Source organism: Amblyomma mixtum, chromosome 4, assembly GCF_055824585.1.
Source record: "Amblyomma mixtum isolate Tamu chromosome 4, ASM5582458v1, whole genome shotgun sequence".
NCBI classification, from domain to species: Eukaryota; Metazoa; Arthropoda; class Arachnida; order Ixodida; family Ixodidae; genus Amblyomma; species Amblyomma mixtum.
The window spans coordinates 28,601,766-28,627,274 of record NC_143015.1 but is presented as its reverse complement, the minus strand read 5'-3'; the positions used below and the strand labels follow the sequence as shown (position 1 = coordinate 28,627,274).

Here is a 25,509-nt window from a genome sequence, read left to right as displayed (position 1 = left end):
AACCAAAGATTATTCGCGTGTTTTCTTACGATGATAGAGACCCAGGCTACTTCCAAATCGCAGATAGTAAAGATTAGAAAAGAGGGAATTTTGTTTGATACGGCGGTCAGTGAGCCACCGCCGTGTCGAGAGTGTCGATAGCCGCGGTATACACTGCATTTCTTTGGTCTCTGTAAAATTTCCGAGCTAGAAAACTGCGCACTCAGCCACGACTTAGTCAGAACAACGATGTCGGCGTCACTTGCGCATACAACAGAGTTTAGTTCATCGCGTTTGTTCAGGACGCTACAAATGTTTCTGAAGATAACTGGGATGCATGAAATAGAAGAAAGCTCACAAGTACCGCTTATTAATTGCTAGTTTTTATCAAGTTGTGTCCCAGTACAAATGGTAAATTCTTGAATCGCATAGATGTAAAAATGTTTCCTGCGTACCTGCCGGCAGGCTTGACTTTGATTAGATAAAGATGGTCTAAAAAGTCGTTTATGCAGTAGTGTATCCAGTTTAATAGACTTATCCACGGCTGGTAAAAACTATCCACATTGTTGCTATTCAAATAGTCTCTGATAGACTGGTCATTAAAAGGATTAAAAAATTCTAGTCACGCCCATATTTCATTGCTTCTTGCAGGAATAACTATGCAGATATATATACTGCGTAAACCATTCGCGCGCTGTTTCACTGAATTATCAGTCGTAATATGCAGGGAGGGCTCCGCATGAAGAAGAGCAAGGGGATATGTGGAAAAGTTGGTGGAGTGAGGGGAGGGGGGTTGGTGCTTGGCCAACCGACCACATTCCTTTTAACCCAAGTTGCACTTCTGCCTCCTGCCGCCTAAATCGCTACTCCTTCTAGAATATAGCTCGCGAAAATCAGAATCTATCCTGACCAGTAAGGCGTCGAAGATAAGTGATGACGAAGGAGAGACAAACCCTTTATGAAGAAACAGAATTCAGCCGCCGGTTAAAAATCGCTAGCATGCTACTTTGCGTGAGGAAGGGCATTTGGGAGATAAAGGTGGAAGGAGAGCATGCGGAAATAAAATAAACGTAATAAAAAGGAAAGAAGAAAAATGCAGCCATTAAATGTGTACTAAGGTGTATGATGTTACGTTTCAAAGGAAGAAGTGCATAGTCCGACAAATGGGCTAACAAATTTCATTGCGTTAAGGCTGCGGTTCCCTTCTGCGCATGATTGCTGCTTCCATGCGCGCACGTGATTGTTTCCTGACCGTCTCTTATCAATCTGGGAGCCGTTTTTCAAGAAATAAACAGTTGGAAGGTTTGCTCAGTATAAGTCGTATGTGTTTCGTCCATTGTCTCATTGCGCAACTGCCTACATCTCAATCGGTTAAGTGGACGAGAGTAGCTCGCAGAAGAGCTTCCTGTGGCATGCAATACTTTGCAATTACACCTCGTACAAACTCCTTGACCTTTAGACGCGAGAATGTCCACGGGGCAAAGGTCAGAGGTAACAGTTTCTGCGGCTGATTAATTGTAGGGAGGGGCAGGAGCTGCGCAGATTGACCAAAGATAGAGTTGCAGTGAGTTAGGTGGACACGGTATAGGAAGTGCTTCTTCCATTGAATGACATGGCGGAGGTGGGTACGTATAGTTTCCTGGATGGCAATCACATCTAGTGGGAGGCAGCCTTCTTCCGCTGCTGTTCCTGATGCAGACGAACCTTTTGGGAGGCCAAGGCATATCCGCAGGCAGTTGTTCAGCGTGCCCTCGAGAGCCGTCTTGCGTTTTGGAGATAATCCTTGAAGCACCAGTAGACAGTACCGCAAGGTTCCTTCAACGTAGGCTTTTTCAAGCAGAACCATTGAACGGCAGTTGCTGCTCCACAGTGTTGCCGCCATGAACCTGAAAATTTGTGATTGCAGTAGTGATCCTCTCGCGAATTTTTTTTTTTTACATGAGGTCACGAAGGAGGTCTACGGGCCAACAAACCTCGTGTGCTTACTTCTCCGTGCCAGGTGCATTTTCGACGCAAGCCTGAAGAAGACGGCAGTCAACAACGGCACCCCGAGCGATCCTATATTCAAGGATTTGCTGGAAAGAGACCTTGTGATGAACGTCCGCCGTGACGGAAAATGGGGCTCATTTCGCTACCTCACCATGCATTCACGTGAGTTCGGATCCGTGCATTTGGCGGCGTTAAGCTCTGTGCCTTGCTAGTAACATTTTGAACGTGCTTAAACTAAAACTATATAACCACTTTCGAAAATAGACTTAGCAGTGCTGAGAACATAACTCGTCGCATTAAATTGGTTTGCTGCTGCTGTCTTGCCTGGATTTGAAGAACGCGGATATATTATTGGTTGGTTTGGTTTATTGGCGTTTAACGTCCCAAAGCAACTCAGGCTATGAGGGACGCCTTAGTGAAGGGCTGCGGAAATTTCGACCACCTGGGGTTCTTTAACGTGCACTGACATCTCACAGTACACGGGCCTCTGGAATTTCGCCTTAATAGAAATTCAGCCGCCGCGGCCGGGATCGAACCCGCATCTTTCGGGTCAGCAGCCGAGTGCCGTAACCACTGAGCCACCACGGCGGGGCCGATATATTATTGTTTCAATAGAACATTCAAAATATCCGGTTGAAAATCACATGCGAAAGTGCAGTGCTATTTTTCTCGTTTACTGTAATCGAGTCCAGAGAAACATTCGACATATTAAACGGCTTGCCACGCCACTGCAATAAGAGGTTCTCCTAAGGGGCCTGTTCAGTCACTTTTCGCACGCGAAAAGAGGTAAGCTACGCGCCCATGGGTGCCTGCTAACCGCGGCAGCAGTGTAAAGCCTTGTGGAGAGCGTGGGGTGTGCATCAGGGCGGCCTTCGGCCTCTTGTACTCAGCTTCGACATGATTATGGCTTAACGCGGTTAACTTTTCACAGAACAAGAGACAAAACAACCACACCAGCAGAGAGCGCGAATATACAACTGGTTTTAATGGTGGAAACAAGTGATCTTGAAAGGAAAAATACTGAAAGGAAAAACAAAAAAGACCAGGATGGTTCCCAGAACAACACAAGTTCGGTTGTTATCCCTTACGTGCACAGAGTTTCGCACGGTCTCAAAAAGATTGCGGGCGGGCACGATGTTCTTGTGGTTTTCACGGCCCCCAAAAAACTATCAGGTTTGTGCGCAAAAGTAAATGAACAGATATTATGTCCAAACCAGTGGTACTTCAATGGGTACGCGAATAGGCCCAAATTATGCAAACATATTTATGGGGATGCTTGAAAACGAACTTTTGGAAAGCCGGTTTTTAGTACCATTTTGCTATAGGCTTTTCCTCGATGATATTTTTTTTTCATTTAGCAACATGGCGAAGCCGAGCTCCTATCATTTCTTGCCGATTTCAACAGCGTGCATCCTTCCATATCTTTTTCCCATAGGTATTCTAGATCTATAACAAATTTTCTTGACGTCACATTCTCACTTAGCGAAGACCGCTTAACTACAACAGTGTTCCGTAAACCTACTGACCACCAACAGTATCTGTACTTTGATAGTAGCCATGTCAAGCATGCTAAAGCCAGCATCCCTACAGTCAAGTGGTCTTCTTCAAACATGTCTGCTCGGAACAATCTGATTTTGAACGCAACTGCACTGCACTTCGTAACTTGCTAACTAAGTAGAGTTACCCACAACAACTGATAGATGATGTCATAAAGCGTGCTGATACACTTCTCCGAACGAATCTACATGCCAAAGTTATAACAGCAGTTCAGCGCTTTCATACCAACCTGGTCTTGACCTATTCTGCATCTGCTCCAAACATTTCGACAACCCTAAATAAGCATTATAACATTCTTATGCAAAGTGATCACCTGAAGAACATATCTTTAGAGGCACCCAAAGTTGCTTACAGAAGATCAAAAAACCTACGCGATATACTAACATCATCAAAGACCAATGCCCCCGAACCCGTAGGCTGCCATCCATGTAACAAGAGTCGCTGTAAAATGTCTGCACATGACCACATCTCACAGCGTCAATAGCACCGGTTCACTCTTTCGTTCAAACATTCGCGGTGATTTCAACTGCGATACCGCTACTGTCATCCACCTCCTGCAGTATACCGTATGTAATTTGACATATGTAGGTCAGATTGAAACCACCTGTAGATTACGCTTCAACAACCACAGAGCAGCCCACGTTCAAGCACTACCGAACTTACCGCTATCAAGGCATGTCCAACTCACCGGCCACTCATTCGCTCAGATTTCTGCTACCATTCTGGAATCACGCTTTACGACTAATCATGACCGAGAAATTAGGGAGTCTTACCTTTTCCATAAGTTCAATAAGTGTTTCTGGTTTAAAATAAAGCACAGGAAAATTGAGTTTCATACCCCCTTAGTGCCCAAACATTTCGCTTTTAGGTTAGTGTACTCTGGTTCGCCATCAGTTTCTTTTCCGGATTTACTGAAATACTTTTTCGACTGATTATGCTGTTCATCGCCTCCATGTCGTTCGTTGATTACGCGTAACTTCTCGCTTTTCTTCATTCTCGCTGTTCAAGATGGTGACTTGTCATCTTTGGACTGATTATAAGCAAAGTACTTAATGATGTTCTTGATATGTAGCTAACACAGAAGATACACTAAATTTCGCAAAGTAGCTGTTGTGTATTGTGGTTCATCTATAGTCTTGTCATTCATACTGTTATTCATTTATCGTTTTGTAGCCATGTGCCTGACGCTTTGTTATGGTATTTTTGGGGGTTCATTATCCTGTGCGTTGTTTTTATCTACATATATTGTGCCATCCCTTTCGATTCAGACATTCTGACGATGCACGGTCGAAACGTCAATAAATTGTTTCAAGCGTTTCAAACGTTGGTCTACGTTCATGCTACTACGTACCGCGCCAGTGATGTGTGTGTGTGTGTGTGTGTGTGTGTGTGTGTGTGTGTGTGTGTATATATATATATATATATATATATATATATATATATATATATATAGGTTGCGAAAGCGTGAAGTACTAGACTGCTTATAAGAATATATAGCGAAGTATACGCTTCGTTAAAGGAAACATATTTATTCAACTCGACATTTCGATCGGAAGACCGATCTTCTTCAGGATCTCCTGAAGAAGATCGGTCTTCCGATCGAAACGTTGAGTTGAATAAATATGTTTCCTTTAACGAAGCGTATACTTCGCTATATATATATATATATATATATATATATATATATATATATATATATATATATATATATATATATATATATATATAAATGGACTGGAGCACTTGCGTCTTATACCGACTTTGCGTCCCTTTCCTCTAACGGGAGAGAGAGTGGTTTCACCTCTCCCTTTTGCGTACGGTGCGTAGAAAAACAAATTGTGGTCATTCGTGTGTATACCCTGAGGAAGGACGGTCCTCCGTTCGAAACTGTCGGTATTAAATGAAGATAATTGCAATGTTGTGACCCCTTCTTCTACAAGTATTCCTGGCCCATTGAACGACAAGACCTGCTGCAACTATATATATATATAGTTATATAACTATATATATATATATATTAGCTGATATGCTAAATTATTTCTCGCCGACATTCAACTTTCATATGGTTCTACTGTGGCTACGGCGCTCGGCTGCTGACCCGAAAGACGCGGGTTCGATCCCGGCCGCGGCGGCCGAATTTGGATGAAGGCGAAATTCTAGAGGCCCGTGTACTGAGCGTTGTCAGTGCACGTTAAGGAACCCCAGGTGGCCGAAATTTCCGGAGCCCTTCACTACGGCGTCCCTCATAGCCTGAGTCTTCGGGGCGTTAAACCCCAATAAACCAAACAAAGTACACAAGACGAGACAGAACCAGCAGCAGAAATTGAAGCGAAAGCTTGTTTGTTGTTGATGCGACACATGCGCCAGAATCGGTAGCGGGAAGACAAACCAAAAAACACGAAGCGAGGCTGCATGCTCACCATGCGCAGAAATTACTACTATCTTACAGTTGTTATCTACGTCCACAGCAAACCACACTGCCATACTTGGCACGAGAGCGTTACTGCAGTTTGCTCTTCGAAGGATTAGGTATCTAAAGGGCGAAGGTCGCATGGAAAACCGGGAAGGGTGCGGCGTTCCGTAGTGTGATTTCGCAGGCATTTCTCGCCGCGCAAACTTCCCCTGTTTGAAAGCTGTCTGGCCTCATTGGTATTCCCACTCCCTGTGTTGGAAGATAGCACATACTGAAGGCTGTGCGTTCCAAGTGCATGGCCGCCATTGAATATAGACTGTTTAGTGTGAAAAGTTGCCCATGTACATGTCCGTGGAGTCTGAATTCTCGGTGCAGCAAAGGGACACAAATATAAAAGGAAATTGAGATCCTCCTTTCACGGGGTGAAAGTAGGATTCAGTAACACTGTTTAATAAATACTGCAAACGTTGGCATGATAATGAGCTGTGTTGGATACTCCAGGCGACAATGACAAAGTACGACGCTAAGCAGGATCATGCAAAGCGCCCATGTGAAAACTCGGTGACACCCAAAAGGAAAACTTCATCAAATGTCCTCTTTGTCGAAGAGAGAATCGGGACATGCTTGAAAGTATACAGAGTTCTCCCTGTGCTACATGGCGCTATGTCTGCCATTTTTTTTCTTCAGGCGAAGTTAGGTTGTCATGAACGTCAGTTAGGCTAGTTCGGTTTGGTTTGGTTTATTGGGGTTTAACGTCCCAAAGCAACTTAGGCTATGATGGACGCCGTAGTGAAGGTTTCCTGAAATTACGACCACCTGGGGTTCTTTAACGTGCACTGACATCGCACAGTACACGAGCCTCTAGAATTTCGCCTTCATCGAAATTCGGCTGCCGCGGCCGGTATCGAGCCCGCGTCTTTCGGGTCAGCCGCCGAGCGCCGTAACCACTGAGCCACCGCGGCGGGGCAGTTAGGCTAGTTCATTTTAGGACAACATAGCACATCGCCTTGGACGACGTCAGCTTTTTTTGTTCCCGTCTAGACGCGCTGTTATCTTTTTATCACCTCACTCCACTTAGCTTGGCACATAAGTAATCTTGAAGCGCATGCGTTCTCTGTAGGTGGTGCCCCATTAAAGGCGACAGAGTACGCCTTCCTAAACGTAGAAAAACGAGGCGACCTGTCCAGCCTCCAGTGGTACGAGTCTTCACTGCGCTACATGACACCATCTTGCACCTCCGGTCGACTCATCTGCAGTGTGTACTATGCCCCTCTGAACTTCCGCGACGTCATGATCGCCACGGGAAAGCTTCCACCGGATGCACTGCCCGGTGAGTATTCTTAGTAATGGCCGTTCTACCTCCACGAGGGCGGTGTATGTGGACAACATACCTAGAACTCGTGGGAGCAGTTATTCCGGTCTCGCAGTCTACGTCATTGATTTAACGTGATGTCCTAAGCCGGGATCCAAAATGAAAGTGAAAAAGTCAGTGTTCGCGCCCACCGACTTCCAGTATTTCTACATGAGGTTCTTCTACACCCAGACTGCGGAATGCCTGCATGACTGCTGAGGTTTCGACTGAGACCAATGCGCTCCCGTATTCTATAAAGTCTCTACAGGGTGTTTCACCTAAGGCTTCACACGGCTTTTAAATTTAGGTTCTTAGAGTTAAGGAGCGCGTTTTTCGCCATGTCATTGTCAGCTGTGAATTACAAGAATATTGCTCAGGCGTGCTAACTAGCAGGCTGGTTAACTAATATTGAATAGGTAACTTTACTCTTACGCTACTATTACTGTTAGGCTGCTGAAATGTTTAGAGGCGTGTAGCCCATCGTTAGTAATATTCAGATCAGTTTCTTGAGTTTAGAAAAGGCGATTAGCCTCGGCCATGCGGCCCATCAAATTTCGGCTATTTCGACGAGTTACGTGCACTGGGGAGTTGCTTTTCTCGTAATCCTCGAAAAAGCGCATCTTTTTATTTAGCGATGTAGGCACAACTTCTTGGGCGACAGCGCCGAGGGTAACACAGTTTTATAAAATTTAAAAACTGATATGGATAGTACTTATCGTGTGCTACACGCCTCACGATAATTATGCAGCTTGCCAGGAATAACTAAAAGAGTTAACTATTGAATATTAGTTAACCGCCTCCTAGTTAGCACACCTTAGCTGTATTCTGGTGTACTTCCCCGCTGGAAATGCTCTGCTGAAAAAAGCACTCTTCTAACTCAGAAAGCCTATTTTTTAAAATTGTGTAATCTTAAGTGAAACAGCCTGTATATAGGGATTGGTATACGCTCTTCATATATCTGTCACCTCATTGATTTTGTCAGTATGGTCTTGGATATAACGAAGTTTTGGCTGGTAACGTTTTGAAACGATTGATCGCAGATCGCCTAACAGGTTCTTTTAATCCGCTGTGAACGTTGGCGCGTTTTCTTCCGCGCCGCGCTGGCTTATTCGATGAACGCCACTTCTATGACAGAGCATAAAACTTTTTTTTTTCAGTGTGTGTGTGTGGGGGGAGGGGGAGAGACAGTAATAAACTGAGTGAGTTTCTGATTTGAATACTAACAAAGGAAAAATGATGGGTGCTCCCCGTCTTCTGTTAGCCCCGTGACTAACGATGAAAGAGAACAAATAAGAAATGAAGCCACTGATGATCTGGTGGAAATTTGTGGAGGGGTGCACACCGTTATCCGCAAAAGAACAACGCTGCAGGTTATACTTTGAGAAATGGTGATGGAATATGTCAGCACGCAATCGCTATAGATTATTTAGCGCATGCCACCAGCAATAATAAAAACTCACAACAGGTAGAAAAAATTTACGGATGTTTGTTTTTATGGTTATGGGATTTGCGGCTGCAGCTCCAGTAGTTCGAAATGCTGATGCTTGTCGCCGTGCTTAGTGAGTCTCGCTGTAGGACGTTGGTCGCGTTTCTGCCACTACGCTCGAAGTAACCCCACTGGTATGTTCCGGAGAGTGTAGGGTTTGGTTTGTTGCTGCAATGTTATAGAGCATAAGTGGTTGTAAGTACGTAAATTGGCCATGTTATTTACCAGGGCGGCGTTGGGGACGAAATGATTAGGCGTGTGCAGATGCGGGACAGTGCCAAAGACGACGCCACAACGATATTATTCTTGAGAACGTCTCCTGTACAGCTATATCGCTGCAGTGCATTTCCATCTCTCAAAAGACCTTACCTGGAGGTTATTGTGTTCAGTTTGCCAAGTACTAGCAATCGAGCCGCTGCCCCTTGTACACGCTGCTATGAATCAAAATTAGGATGCGCTATTAATCAAGGAGTTAATTGCAACGAAATTCAGATGTTCTTATAACGCGGATAATGTCTGTATGCGTTGAAAGGGCGCGAGTGTTTTTTTCTACCTACTCCCACTAACTACAAGCATTCCAGTGAAGAGGATCAAAGTGCAAGACATGGATTAGACACACGCAAGCATTTCATAATACAAAACTGAGACTGCTTACAAAATTCGGAAATGCGCAGATGTCGCAACTGCGCATTACCGAGTATCCGAGTAGAACTCCTCGGCAACAAGTTCGCAAATTAATTAGTGGTCACTTTCTCTAAACGCACAACGGACAGAGTTCATGGCTACCTGCGGGTCCCTTCTTGGCCTGGAGTTCTCGGGTCGTGACCCTCATGGACACCGGGTCATGGGCTGGGTTCGCGCCGTGGGCATGGCTACAGCAGTTGCGGCCGATCCAGATTTGACCTGGCTGGTTCCCGATGCCTGGAGCCTGGAAGAGGCGTCCACTGTACCAGTGGCATACTTGACCGCCTACTACGCGCTCCTGGTGAGAGGCAACATGCAACCGGGAGAAACTCTCCTGGTTCACTCTGGCAGCGGAGGCGTCGGACAGGCAGCCATCTCCATTGCCCTCTCCATGGGATGCACGGTCTTCACCACCGTTGGTAAATAGAAAATACTAAGCTGACCAATGAGAGTAGCGAGTTTGTGAAAGCTCAAACGGACGCTGAACTACAGTATGTCACCAACTTTGGCAAACATGGGACACCGCTTGCAAACTTGATGCACTTCGGTTAGTCCGCAAAGTGACACCGAGTATACATCGCTCAGCCCTTTTTATATAGGACACTTTAGAAGCCTCCCTCGGTCAGAAAGTCAACGGTGGGCCTCCGGCGTTGTCTACAACAACCCTGATTCACTGGCAGGCAGCGACGTTAGCAGCGACAACACCAGAGAGGAGAAATCCCATTGACTGCGGGTGGCGTAAGCAGTTAGCCTTATGCCACCCGCAAGAATTTATATTCATTGCTTCCTGTAGATGAAAGTCAAATCAATTCAGCACAATTCAACTTGACGTCACCAGTGCGGCAGTGACGTCACCTGACCAGGCTGTGTGTGAAAGCTCCACCTACCAAATGTGGTAGATGGTATATGTGGAGAGCATTCCTGGGGAATAGCACCATGGGTCTCACAAGCCCCACCACTCACTTCCGCAAAAGACAACAGCTTCGAATGCGATCGCATTGCCAACACACAAAAGTATTTGTACCGGTGTTTTTATTCCGCTACACTGACCCCTACTCGCCGATTTTGGCTCTGTCTGTCTGGTGACGCCCATTGCTGATTTTGCCTCTCTGCCTATCTGTTCACCAGTGCCTACCTGTCTCTCCCGCTTAGGTAACGTGACGATGTGACGTGATCAAAACCTGGCCAGGTTATTATGAGAAAACTGCCCACCGTGCCGGGTGGTAGCTTAATTCATGACTGGCCGCGAGTGGTTCATCGGGAAGAGGAACCTCGTTCTCACAAGCCCCACTGGCAGCACCTTCCATTGCACGACAGCGGAGCATCGCTTAACCGCTTTATCACTGCATTGTATGAGGGCTTCCCGCGATCTAAGATTCTTGACTAGAGAATGAGTAATTCCGCATATATCCGCATTACCCCATTGAACCGATTGCATCATACCCTTTTGGCGGAGTTCAAGTGTCTCCTCCAGTTTAGTGCTCTAGCTCAAGGCCCCCAGTCGCCGTTTCACCGATCCTTGTCTTAAGCATGCTTGACCTTGAAAATCAACATTCGAACCGTAACCGAAGTGCCAGCGCACCTATTAGCGTTTAAACCAGCACCGGAAGACTAACCGTAACTTTTTCCTGCCCCACTGCATTTTGTTCATTTCATTTTATACAATGTGTAATGGGGCCGACCGGCAGCAGTTCAAGCACCGCAGCGAAGAGATAAGCGAAGTGCTGTCGGGATCGTGAGTGAGGCCAGGGAGAAGGTCCGTCGTGACGCTCTTCAACAAAAGCCCACCGACCTGCGCTTTAAATAAGCGCCTTCACAGTTGGTTCGGATGTGTCCGGTGTGTGCTGTGGCTTACGCCAGCCCCGCCCTCACCAAGGCGGAATCCAACTATTCTGTCACTAGATAAGAATGTCTCGCCATCATTTGGGTGATTGCCAAGTTCCGCCTTTACATCTACGGCCGGCTATTCTACATGGTCTCCAACCATCATGCCCTCTGCTAGTTGTCCTCCCTCAAAAATCCCTCTTGCCGACTCGCACGCAGGACTTTGTCTCTAGGAGTTATTCACGTAATATATCGCTCTGGACGCAAACACTCTGACGGCGACGCCCTTTCCCGTTTACCGCTCCCATGCGATTCCACAACAGTCTTCGTCCGTGCCTATGATTTCTCGTCGTTCGACATCCTTGATAAGCTCTCTGAATAACTGAAGGATCCTTGGATCAACTCGTTCCTCACCTTTCTGTCTAATCCCTCACCGCATTCTTCATCCTGGCCCTATGGAGAAAACCAGCAGAACTGGACGCGTTCACAAAAGAAGGCATTCACACGGACGATGCTCCAGCATCATCCATGTTAATTCCTTCTTTTGTGTACGCGTCCTGCTCTGCTGGTTTCACTCCTGTTATACCCGGGATGGCACATCACCCCAGATTAAGTGGATTAGCGTGCGCACTCCCTCGACCGGCGTAATCGCCACGGCGGCAGCGACAGCAAGCCCCTGTGGGAGCAGTGAATGACGAAGATTGCCAAAGACAGCCGTGACTAACCCTCCCGAGAGGACCCTGGTGTCAATCACCTCATATCAGTGTAAGGAGATAGCGCCACCCAGCGCGTTCGTGAGGAGAAGAAGACAAAGCACGAGGAGCGCGTGCGGAGGGGTACGCCGGGACAGGTCGAACAGGATTACGTGGCAGAGAAGAGAAGAGCGCGGTGGGCGACGGACGTGGACGAGTTCTGCTGGCTCCCCGAGTTCCGGGCTTGGGCCTTAGCCGCAGACGTCCGGGCCACCAGACCTGGACTTCCATCGTCGAGAGCCTCAACCACCAGGCTCAGGCGCTACTCTTCTCCGTCCATCCGTCAGCTGCTCCACACAGGCCGCTTCTGGCGCCTACGTGACTTTTCCGGGATACCAGACCTGGAAACCGTGCCGGGAGCCCACGGACGCCGACGCTGCGGTAGCGTTGCATCAACATTGGAACGCCCAGAGACTCCCTGACTGCCCGACACCCAGCCAGTCCTCCCCGCACGTTGCTCGAATAAGAGACAAGTAGTGTGACTTTCCTCTTTGACTTTCTTTCTCCTGTATTTTTCGTAAGCACTTTGTTCTGTTCCCCCGTGTGTTTTTCCCGTGCGTTGCTGCCTTGCCCTCTTGTTCCTTTCCTTTTTTCACTCTCATATTGAAATTGGTTTCCTTTCCGATAAAAGCCGCCTCGTTTATTGTTTGTACTTTTGTGTTTGTTTAAAATAAGACCTGCAATCTCCCAGATCCTCACAAATTTGGCGTCCACTACGACAGGACGAGGTCGGTTATTATTTCTTTGCCTGTTGTGTTAATTTAGGAACAGTATGAGCGCGTCAGAGTTGGTTGCCTTAGGCGAGCGCATGGGCTTGTGCGGCGCGGAGTTGCGAGCGTGGGTGGAGGACGAGCTTCGTAAGGCACGGGAAGAGAGAGCCGCGGAGCGTGAAGCTGCGAAGCAGAAATTGGAATTAGAGGCACGGAATTTAGAGTCGGAGCGTGAAGCTGCGAAGCAGAAATTGGAATTAGAGGCACGGAATTTAGAGACGGAGAAACAGAAATTGGAGTTAGAGGCGCGGAACTTGCAGCTACAAATAAGGCTCATGGAGGGTGGCGCAAATCCTCCAAGTGACCGTGGAGAGCGTAGCGTCTCATCGACCAGCTCCATTAACCCGCACAGCCTCATACCACAGTTCAATGAAGCGCGGGATGACCTCGATGCCTACTTAAAGAGGTTTGAGCATGTGGCCACGGGGCAGGGTTGGCCAAAAGAAAAGTGAGCAACGGCGTTGAGCGTGTGCCTTGGCGGCGAAGCACTTAGGGTCTTCGGTCGGCTTTCGCCTGAGGATTCCGTGGACTATGACAACGCGAAGCTTGCCTTGCTTCAGAGGTTTAGGTTTACTGCGGAAGGGTACCGGGAAAAGTTTCGCCAGAGCAAGCCCCAGGATGGAGAAACGGCCTCGCAATATGCGGCCAGGTTGTTTAGTTTCTTTGACCGTTGGGTCGAGATGCGGGGAGAAGGCCGCACTTTTGAGGTGGTTCGTGAAATGGTCGTGAGCGAGCAGTTCCTGAACAACTGTCATTCCCGTTTAGCTCTCTTCTTACGTGAACGGGAGGGCAAGACAGTCTGCAAGCTGGCGGAGGCTGCCAATCATTTTCTCGAAGCACAACGGCAAAATAACTTGTTGGTCTTTAAAGAAAAGGGGGAGCACACGATAGGTAAAGCCAAAGACGAGATTTCAGGTCCACAGTCTCGCCTTCGGTGTTTTCTTTGTGACAAGACTGGGCACAAGGCGTCGGATTGTCGGACAAAGCCGAAGCAATTGTATTGCACCTGGTGTCGCAAGGTAGGACATGATGCCCAGTCATGCAGAGCTAAGAGACCAGAAGACCGTCAGGCGTCCGCATGTTGCATGACACCTCGGTATTCATGTCCCGATAACCCTGCAGTGGTAACGCGCGTAGAGGGCCAGTTGGGGGAGATGGTCTGTCCTTCCACCCCTGTGGAGATTGCTATGCCCGTGGGGAACGGCGAGGTGTTCGGCCAGCCTGGCTCGGTATTACGGGATACGGGCAGCACCGGCATTGTTGTGCGTGAGTCCCTTGTACCGGCAGCGGCACTTACAGGGAAACAGGCTACATTATTCTTGGCCAATGGGACCCGTGTAGAAGTTCCGGAAGCGGAGGTGGTGATTTCTTCTCCATACTTCTCGGGTAAGGCCATCTCGCGCTGCGTGTCTACACCCTTGTACGACATTATAATAGGCAATGTCCCCGGGCCAAACCTCCATTCTCGGTCGACCCGCCAGTTCTAACTGATCAGGCAGTTTCCCTTGCCATGACGAGTTTGGTCGATGTTCCTTCCCTTATGGTGACAGCAAAGGTTTCAGAGAGTAGGAAAAGCCCCACTCTGAACACACTCCACTTGTCACGGCCGGAGTTTCGCCTGAAACAGGAAGAAGACTCGACTTTAGAGGTGTGTCGCAGGAAGTTGGGGCAAATATTTCGTGGCAAGGGACAGACCGCCCACTTTTTTGATACAGATGAAGGTGTTCTCTTCCGGACATACCAAGTGTGTCCCGGCCGAGTCGTTGAGCAAGCGGTGGTACCGAAGGGCTTACGCACGCAAGTCCTTAAGTTGGCGCATAAGAGTGCATTATCCGGCCATCAAGGAATACGGAAAACAATAGCAAGGGTGCTCAGTGAGTTTTACTGGCCCGGTGTACAGGCTGACATTAAGAGTTATGTCAGATCGTGTGTTAAGTGTCAAACGACTGTGTCAAAGGAAAGGGAGAACAAAGTAAATGACGCCGTTGTTCCATCGGTGCCGGCGGACAACGGCCGGCACAGAGTGTATAACATCGTAGGACGGGGACATTTAAAACCATGGTGGAGACCGAGGTCGGTTTGGAGAAACCGGTTTCACAAAGGAAAACGGAAGTACTAGTTGAAAGAGTTCTCGCGACGCTGAAGTGGTTTGATGTGAAGAATGGAATACGGAAGAATATAGCCCACACCTGTTCTTGTTGGCATTATCTGTGTTCCTGTTTGTTTTTGAGTGTCGGCTACCTAATTTGTATGCCTTCCGTGTTTCTTCGCCCTCTATGAACGCTTTACGTTGACATTTCATATACTCTCTGTGCTGTGTGTGCGAATGTCTGTGGACGCTTCGAGCATTGACGACCATCGTATTATGTGTGGCGTGTAGTGTGCGCGCTGTGGTGCGGTGTTCTGTGTTGCGATCGTCGAACGCGTCTGGTGTCGCTCTCCTGAAGTTGAGTTCTTTCCCTTGGAAAAAACTTCCGAAGAGGGGGCCTTCTGTAAGAAGATAGCGCCACCCAGCGGCGTTCGTGAGAAGAAGAAGACAAATCACGAGGAGCGCGTGCGGAGGGGTACGCCGGGACAGGTCGAACAGGATTACGTGGCAGAGAAGAGAAGAGCGCGGTGGGCGACGGACGTGGACGAGTTCTGCTGGCTCCCCGAGTTCCGGGCTTGGGCCTTAGCCGCAGACGTCCGGGCCACCAGACCTGGACTTCCATCGTGGAGAGCCTCAACCACCAGGCCCAGGCGCCACTCTTCTCCGTCCATCCGTCAGCTGCTCCACACAGGCCGCTTCTGGCGCCTACGTGACTTTTCCGGGATACCAGACCTGGAAACCGTGCCGGGAGCCCACGGACGCCGACGCTGCGGTAGCGTTGCATCAACATTGGAACGCCCAGAGACTCCCTGACTGCCCGACACCCAGCCAGTCCTCCCCGCACGTTGCTCGAATAAGAGAAAAGTAGTGTGACTTTCCTCTTTGACTTTCTTTCTCCTGTATTTTTCGTAAGCACTTTGTTCTGTTCCCCCGTGTGTTTTTCCCGTGCGTTGCTGCCTTGCTCTCTTGTTCCTTTCCTTTTTTCACTCTCATATTGAAATTGGTTTCCTTTCCGATAAAAGCCGCCTCGTTTATTGTTTGTACTTTTGTGTTTGTTTAAAATAAGACCTGCAATCTCCCAGATCCTCACAATCAGCAGTTTCCCTACCTCGCGTGGCAGTGCACATAGCCTTGGGAACAATTGCAACCACCTGCAGACCCGAGGAACGCGTCCCACGTGCGGCCACCTGCAGATCGTGGGAACAACGTGACTCGTGCAACCACGCTCAGGTCGTGGGAATGCAAGTCCCCCGTGCACCCACCTGCAGATAATGGGGACTCCAACCGCGCTGCCTGCACGACATAGATTGCATCCCCCTTCCTGAAGCTCATAACATGACGAGGGCGTGCCCACTTGTGAGTGAGAGTGCGTGATGATTGTCGAGGTGAACGTTTCAAGACACGCCTTACTCGGCAGGCCCAGCCTCCATCCAGGGATTTTAGGGAATGAAGACCATATAAAACTCGACAGCGAGTGCGGCCCAGAGACTCCCGTTGCGAAGAAGTTCGCTCTTCACCGAGACTCCCGTCTCCTAAGACGCTCTTTTTAACTGAGAGGCACTCTCAGTTGCTCCTACTTGTACATCATGTAAAATACTTGTATAAAGGCTTTCTTTGCCTCGTCGCAACACCGTCTCCGGCCTTCCTCTTCCCTTCTCCGGCCCGACCACGCTGCCCGATCCCAACACTCCCCAGCACCATGCACCAACGGGGCCAACAAGCAACGCTTCTCAATTCTTCCCGGCCCTTCGCCATACAGCCCGCTACTCTTTCCTGATGGCCTCTTATGCCTCCGTAACTACGCTTCTGACTGGCGGAAGTGGCTCTTGGTAATACCCCGACATCTCCGTGCTGCCATCTGCGCCTCTTTCCACGCAGATACCCAATTCGGCCACACCGCTGCCCTGGAAACGTAGGCTCACCTGCGTCTGCAATATTTCTTGCGCGGTTTGTACCGATTCATTCATCAGTATATTCGGTAATGTACAGCCTGCAAACTTCGCAACAACCCTTCCCTCCACGACGCTGCTCAGTTGTAGCTTTTTTGCCTGTCCTGGCCGACACTTCAACAGCGTCGGCATTGATCTTTATGGCCAGCTTCCAACCACTTCGCATAACAACCGCTAGGGCCTTCGTGGCCATTGGCCATCTTACACCTCATTTAGCAACGTCCGCTCTGCAATCTGACACCGCATGCGCTGTTGCTTCTTTCATCCTACACAGTCTTGTTATTGTCACGGTGCCCCGAAAAAACTTGCAAGGGACCGCAGCCGTGTTTTTCTCTCGGACGTCGCAGAGGCCCGGGCAAAGCAATGAAAAATTGTCATCGCTGCACCAGGGCGTATCGCCGACAAGCCAAACACATGACTGAGCGGTTCAAACTCACTCTCAGTGGCATGCTCGCCATGTCCATTGATACCGCCAACTCCAATAGAACTAAGTTCTCCCTTTCGTCACGTACGCGTCTAACAGGGCTACGCAGATATCGACGGGTTTATCTGCTTTTTTTTCTCTTATATGGCCGGAGCCTACATCCACATCCCTTTCCGCAGCTCACTTGTATGACGAAGAATGTCGGCAACTTGAGCTCTCGTTCACTGCACTGCTTCAGTGGCACCAGAAGCACTGTCGGGATCATTCGGCCTCTCCCACGTGATATCCATACGGAGCACCCGTTTGGCTTTGGGTGCCTTCCTCCACTCCTTGCCTTGCCATTAAACTCCTTCCTCGCTATCACGTACCTTACCGCTTTCTACAACAAACTTCTCCCGTGAATTCATAGTCGAGCCATTCGCCCCTTCTGCAGACCACCGTCGCCATGCGCGCGAAACCCTACACGTCGAACGCCTCAAGCCTTATTATGATCCGCCCTTTCTGACCTCGCCGTAAGTCGCCAGGATGGCTCCTTTTTCGGCGGGGAACTAATTGTAATGAGGCCAACCGGCAGCAGTTCAAGCAGCGCAGCTAAGAGGTAGATGAAATGCAGTTGGGATCATGTGTGAAGCCTGAAAAGGGGTGCGTCGTGACAGTCTTCGACCAACGCCCACTGACCTTTACACATGCAAATGCCATCTGCTAATTCTGTTGGTGGAAATGAATAAACTCTGCACTTACTATTGTTAGCGTTGATTTGTTTCACGACGCTAAGTTAGAAACAGACCGGACTCCGCTCTTGCGCGATAATTTCGTCGAAGAAGGGAAAAATTCGCCGCATTGGTTTAAGAGTGATTGAACAATTTATTGGGAATGTATGGTTCCACGTTGACACTTGCTAAATATAAAGAAAAAAGTGGCAATAATGTTTCACAGTGGCAAAGGTTGAGTGGCGCTCATCGAAGTTCCTTAGCGCTGTGCTGAGAGCAAGGAGTAGGCTTTGATGCGTATTTATGTTATTTATTTTTTTGGCGGGCTGAAGCATCAGTCCTGGGTTTCAAAGAGAACCCCATTATTCTTAAATTCTGTCTTTTGTCTACTATTATGGCACGGAGACTATTGCAGGTGCTCAGTTTCATAACGCCACTTATGGAATCTATGGAAAAGCGTTTTGCATCTGCGAAAGCAAGCAACTGGCGCCTCCGTTAGAACATTATTTGTCAGATTTCTTTGCGGTCATACGAAAAACTCACACTCGGGGAGGCGAAATCAGCTCAAGTCCTCTTTTGTTATTTGTTTCTGGAATGCAACAGGTTCTCATGAGAAGCGAGAGTTTCTCAAGCGACGCTTTCAGCAGCTGGAGGATCGGAATATTTCAAGCTCGCGGGACTTATCCTTCGAGCAAATTGTGCTTGAAGAAACCAAAGGCAGAGGTAAGCATGCTTTCGTAGTAGGTTCAGATATATATATATGAAATCGGGAACATGCCTAAGCAGGCCACGTCTCTCGGCCCATTTGCGTCTAAAGCGGAGAGTCATGGCTGGGGCAGGCCCTGTAATGTCACTTTTGACACACTGTTCGGAATATGCGAGGAAGCTGAAATATTTAGAACACGTGTTTATCCTTTTGGGTTTGTTTCGCCATTGGAAGGGCTATCCTCGCTCAGACTGCAGCATCCGCAAATTGCACTCGGCTCCCTTAGATCTTTAGGCGGTCGCAGTATGCGCCGACCTGGGCTCTCTGCAGGAAAAGGCTCCGCAAGACCAAATCATGTTTTTAGTCCCCTGAGAGGCCTTTGGGGACGCATTAATTTTAACTGTAGCTCTATGCCGGCAAGAACAAGCTCGACTGGGGCACATCGACGCAAATCCCCACTTGATCCTACATCGCGGGACTTATCCATACATTTACATTTACTAACAAAAATCTTCATTAGCATGCGCATAAGAAACTGGTAATGCATGGGGATGATAATGCAGTGCCTCCAAAGTATACAAAGTCATGTGCAGCGCGCAGTTAAACCAGGGTATGCAGAAAATGCCCACAGCATCGAACTAGAATTGCACTGTCTTATATGTGGAATGACTACTTCAGACACCTGTGGCCTCCTGCTATAGGCCCGAAGTGGGATTGTGCTGCCTAGATTCCATCTGCTACCTTCTCAGAACTTAAAAGGGGCTTCTTCCCAGATCGGCTTGACATGGAACCAAACAGTAGATGAAGCACAGGCAGTCACTGGCCCAAATACGGCCCTATAAAGAGCAGCGCATATCTTCTCATGGAGTAGTATTTGCAACGCACCCTGAAAGTGACTTTAGTGGCAAGCTGAGATTTGGTTAAACTTATTTACTTCATTGGCTTTCGCCGTTATTGTAGTTACAGCTCATTGTAGCTATCCTTCGACTATCGTTATTACTGCTCTAAGGTCTTCTTGCGCAATAATTCTCACACCAGGCGTAGATCTTGTCCTCAATTCCCTCTCTGAAGAGAAACTCCAGGCCAGTGTACGCTGCCTGGCGAAGCACGGCCGTTTCCTGGAGATCGGAAAGGCTGATCTATCCAACGACTCCTCCTTGGGCATGTCCGTGTTCCTCAAGAATATCTCCTTCCATGGCATCCATCTGGACTCACTGCACGAGAATTCCCCCTCTGCTGCGAAGGACAAACGTAGAGTTCGAGAACTACTTCGAGAGGGGATCGCCTCTGGTGTGGTGCGCCCACTGGACGTGAACATTTTCAAATGGGACCAAGCCGAGGAGGCATTCCGGTTCATGGTCTCAGGCAAGCACATAGGAAAAGTCATACTAGAGGTAAGCCACAGTAGTGTGATTTTTCAACGTCATATACTTAGTGATATTGTTTTTCTTCCGAAAAGGTGCAGAACAATATGGATGGGTCCGTATAAACTGGCTCTTAGGATTCCAGATGAGTAACCAGAGAACGGCAATACCATAATGCACCGAAAAATGCTCTCGCAGAAAGAGCAGAGAAAACATTGTCGGTCATGATTTCAGTATAGCTTATGTCGAACAAGAAAAGTGGCACCTAATAATACTCTGCGTGATCTTCAAGTACAGCGCAACGACGAAAGAAACGACGTGCATTGCCCCGTTTCTTTTTGATACAGCAGACAAGCATGGATCGTATTGGACGCGATGTCCCCAGGCGGTGATGTTGATGTGACACGGATTGTGGGCGACTTTATTAACCAAGCGCAAGAAACCCGTCAGATGGCCCGCTTGCAAGGGAAACTGCACCACTTTTGAGCTTTCCTCGCTACTCAAGAATTAAAATCTAAATAAGCCGCAAATAAAGCATGCCAAGTGTTTTTGCGCTAACGTTTAAAATCGGGATGTAATCGATGGTCAAATTATAAGCTTCCCCTCACAGAACCAAAGGAGTGCGGTGAATATTTCTGTGATGCAACGGAAGGTAAGATTCGAAATTTCCGCTGCCGCCAACCGCACCCTGCCGTGCCTAGTTGGATGTTACCAAACAGCGCTTGGAGACCTTTGCCTTCGATGGCGTTGACTTTTTCCTGTGAAAGTAAGCGTTTATGCACCCCCCCCCCCCCCCCCGCCTTCTTGGAGATGTCCTCTGCCGACAAGCTCGATAGCCGTCTCGATTTCAACCGGCGATTACGTCACAATTCCAAATGCTAGACCAAAAGTACTTCACATGTTTTACCTGCAAGTTTCACACTCGACCTCTTCAAGCGAATAGATTTCTAAAACCCATGCAGTTGTCAACTACACGCAGATTCCAGACACTATAAACATCGTCACTGCATGTTAACTCAGCTACAACACGGGCCCCCATGTGTGAATATAAACTTCCATCACATCCAAAGACTTATGCGAAAAAAAATTTGCTGTGGTTTAACTGCTATTGAATCTGGTTAGAGAGCGAAAGATATAGCGTATCGAGCTTATGCGCGGCTTCACGTCTCTAACGTAGACTGTATTCCGGACACTGGATAGGCATCGCGACCGACCTGCCACCCTGGCAGATGGCAGTTATAATGGCTGATCGCGAGAGTTTGCTCATGCAATGAACGCTGCGACGTATCGCTGCACTGCTGCGTGTCTGCAACAACGTTGTCAGCGCTAACGCATGCATCACCACCCCACGTACAGGGTCCGTCAAAAGTTCCAAGGCCACAGGGTTTGCTTTTGAGCAGCATAGTCGGGCTGTTGAGATACCCTCGAAGCTCAAAATATCTGTAGAGAATAGAAGAAGGATCGTTCTACCATCTGAGAACCTCGATAGCTCTATCGGAATCTTAAGTGCCATGATATACCGATGAAAAGCGGACCATGTGGCCTGGGAACTTTTGAGGGACCCTGTACCTCAAAGCGCGATTCAGGCATCCACCCACCGAGGGAACCAGCTATGCGCACTTCGTTCCCTTAAAATCATCGAAGCCTAAAACGTTCTCAACGGCAACGCCAATGAACGAAATGAACTCCGACGGCCTATGGCCTCAGTGCCGAGTTTCTGTCACAGCATTGTCAATTCCAACGCATGCAGCGCACATCTGCCAATACCGCTTCGTAGCTTAAAGCACGACTGAGGTGTACGCTGCCCCAGGGGGCCAGTTAAGCGCCGTTCCTTTGCTTTCGAAGCTCCTGCTCTTCATTTGCTTCGTTGGTTAAAGGGCAATTTCAGCACTTTTCGACAATTTCGCGATATTCAAGATTCAAATCTGTATAGGCTGTAGGTAAAGCATGGCAAGTGTTTTTGCACTAGCATTCAAAATAATGGTGCAATCGAAGAATGAATTTTGCGCTTCTCCTCAATGTACCAGAAGACTGCGGGGATGTTTACTGTGACGTCATGGAAGGTATGATTTCAAATTACCGCTGCTGTCAGCTGCTCACCGCCATGCCTTGTTGGATGCTGCCAAGCAACGCTCGGCCGGCTTTGCCTTCGGTGGCGTTTATGCAAAGCAGGCGTTTATGCGTTGGAAATGTACCGATACCTTTGATGACGTCGTCATGTGCCCCCTACGCGGCCTTGTGCGCTGCGGAGAAGTTTCAAGACCGTCGCGATTTTAAGGCGAAAGCCTTTAATGGCTCATGCTCGCTGTCGCGTCCATCCGCGCGCTGGAATCGAGCCAACTGTGGCCTCTCCTCCGCGCAGCGGCGCAACCTCCTTAGGAACCGGCATGCCGGTGGGGGGCGCAGCTGTGCATAGCAACCGTGACGTCACACAGTAGCGGTAGAATGAGCGCGCGCTCGTCAGCGGTGGCAGCTACAGCGCCGCTCCTTCGCCAGACGTCTCGTTGCAGTCAAGTGAGTGAGACGCATGGCTCCGAAGCGGCCCAGTGATTCCGCGCCAAGCGGTTCGGTGAAGAGGTAGAGGGTTGACCACAAGGCTTTCGCTAAGCATGCTTTATAATTTCCAAAGTGTCTTTCGGTAATTTTAATCGGCGATTGTGTCACCATTTTAAATGCTAACCCAATATACAACTCACCGAAAAACCGCGGCACAGGGCTGGCGGACCTATTACGTAAAGCCATTAGACTATCTTATAAGAAGGGATTAGTAATCACGGGGGACTTCAACGCCCCGCATCCGGCATGGGGATATCGAACGGCCTCCCCTAAGGGAAACAAACTATGGACAGAAATCCAAAACTTAAGGCTCACGCTACTAAACAACCCGCAAGACCCCACGAGGATAGGCAATAGCGTCAGCGTAGACACGTCCCCAGACTTGACGCTAGGCAAAGACCTCGAGGGTGAACGATGGTCAAACACAGGACACACTTTGGGTAGCGATCACTACATCATAGAGATTGAAACACAAACCAGGCCGATGAAGGGGAAGCTGCGCGAAACGCAGCTGACAGACTGGGGCACCCTCCGAAAAATCCGGGACAGAACCGCTCCGAGGGAGATATCGGATCTAATTCAATGGGTTGAGACACTCAAAAAAGACGTAAACAGTCACACTAGACAGACCCCAACCACCGAACATGACATCACAGACTCGAAGCTGGCCCACATGTGGGAAGCCCACGAGAGCCTCTTGAAGAGGTGGAAAAAACAGAAACACAATAGAAGGCTAAAGAAGAGAATATCGACACTCGAAAAACAGATAGAAGACTACACAAACGAGCTTCATCGTCAACACTGGGGACAAATTTGCGACGAAATGAATGGAAAGCTAGGGTGCAAGAACACGTGGCATCTTCTTCGCCACTTACTAGACCCAGGACAAACAAAGTCGGCGGCACAAGGGCAGCTTAAACGATTGATTCACAAATACCAGGGAACAGCCGCGGACCTAATAGAGGAACTGAAGAGCAGGTACCTTAACACAGACAAAGGGGGTTCATCTCCAGCTTACCAAGGAGCAGAGAACACACAGCTAGATGAGGACATCTCGATAGCGGAGGTATGGAGAGCAATGAGTCAACTAAGAACCACGTCGGCAGCGGGGGCAGATGGGGTAACCAACAAAATGCTAAGGAACCTAGATCTAGTCTCGGTCACGGCAGTCACAGATTACCTAAATGAGATATGGAAACGAGGTAGTCTACCTTCACAATGGAAACATGCCAAAGTAATCTTTATTCCAAAACCCGGGAAGAAACTTGAAGTGGGCAACCTCAGGCCGATATCGCTAACGTCCTGCCTGGGGAAGCTGATGGAACATGTCATATTAAACAGACTCCAGGAATACGCAGAGGAAAGGGAGGTATTTCCTGAAACGATGCTAGGCTTCAGGAGCAAGTTGTCCACGCAGGACGTCATGCTCCAGCTCAAAGCACACATCATAGACCCGCCCAACAAAGGGGGCGCCAAAACTATACTGGGCCTAGACCTACATAAAGCCTTCGATAACGTCAAACACGAGGTCATACTAACTAATCTGGCGGAGATTGCCCCTGGAAAGCGGACCTACGATTACGTAAGGGACTTTCTAACCGGCAGAACCGCAGAAATAAATCTAGGAGACATCCAGTCGGAAACTATTAAGCTGGGAGATAAGGGAACTCCGCAGGGCTCAGTGCTCTCTCCTTTCTTATTCAACCTGGCGTTGAAGAACCTACCGCCGCTATTGAAGACTGTCGAAGGTATAAACCATACGCTATATGCGGATGACATAACAATATGGACGTATACAGGAAACGATGGGGAAATAGAACAAAATCTCCAACACGCAATCGATATTGTCCAGGAATACGCGGAATGGGCAGGAGTAAAATGCTCGCCAAGCAAATCCGAACTTCTGGTGATCCGGGGGGCTAGCAAACGATATACCAACGCAGGAGACATTCACGTACTGGTAAATGAGACTCCGGTAGCCAGAGTTGACAAAATCAGGGTCCTAGGACTTATAATACAGGACAATAGAAAGAACACAGAGACAATAAACAGGCTTAAGTCCACAATTAACATGACAACCAGGCTCATAAGGCGAATAGCTAACAAAAGACGGGGAGTCAAAGAGAAAGATCTCTGCCGAATGGTTCAGGCTTTCGTGATAAGCAGAATAGTTTACGCCGTTCCCTACCTCAAGCTAGGGCTGGCGGAACAGAACAAAATAGATGGGATCATAAGGCAGGCATATAAAGCAGCATTGGGGCTGCCCCACTGCACTCCTACGGAAAGACTTCTTAAACTGGGAATCTACAACACCACCACGGAACTATTCGAGGCACATATATTTGCGCAACTAAGAAGGCTTGCAACCTCACCCCCGGGGAGAAAGATCCTGAGCAACCTAGGATTACATGATAAAATTCCGGAAAGGAACGCGCAGGCAAAATTACAGACCAAAGTTAGAAAATTACTCACTATTAAACCACTTCCAAAAAACATGCACCCTGCTTTTCACGAAGGCAGGAGGAGAGCCAGAGCAAAGGCCCTTGAAGCCAAGCTCGAAGGCTCGGAACACACAACCTATGTAGACGCGGCGGAATACGAAGGAGGCGACTCCTTTGTGGTCGTGGCCGTGAACGACTCGGGTGAAACATTAACGGCCGGTTCGGTCAAAACAAAAAACTCAGAGACAGCGGAGGAGGCGGCTATCGCCATGGCAATGGCCAGCACCAAAGCAGTCACCATAATTAGCGACTCCAAGGTGGCTATCAACAATTTTGCGCGGGGTATGATCTCCCAGGAGGCAGAACGAATATTAAGACATAAAGACTGGGACCAAAGAGAGGTGGAACTAATATGGGTGCCGGCACACTCGGGGAACAGGGGAAACGAGTTGGCTCACAGTATAG

The 25,509-nt window shown here is 48.5% G+C and overlaps 1 protein-coding gene across 1 annotated transcript in view; it reads left to right on the top strand.

Moving 5' to 3' along the window:
* LOC149346030 (fatty acid synthase-like) overlaps positions 1-25,509 on the top strand; it is a 179,046-nt gene that overhangs the window by 138,511 nt on the left and 15,026 nt on the right. Inside the window, exons 16-20 of the mRNA XM_089541238.1 lie at positions 1,979-2,130; positions 7,059-7,268; positions 9,549-9,878; positions 18,581-18,700; positions 19,722-20,077. Coding sequence (XP_089397364.1) covers positions 1,979-2,130; positions 7,059-7,268; positions 9,549-9,878; positions 18,581-18,700; positions 19,722-20,077 — 1,168 coding nt within the window. The remainder of the gene's footprint in view (positions 1-1,978; positions 2,131-7,058; positions 7,269-9,548; positions 9,879-18,580; positions 18,701-19,721; positions 20,078-25,509) is intronic.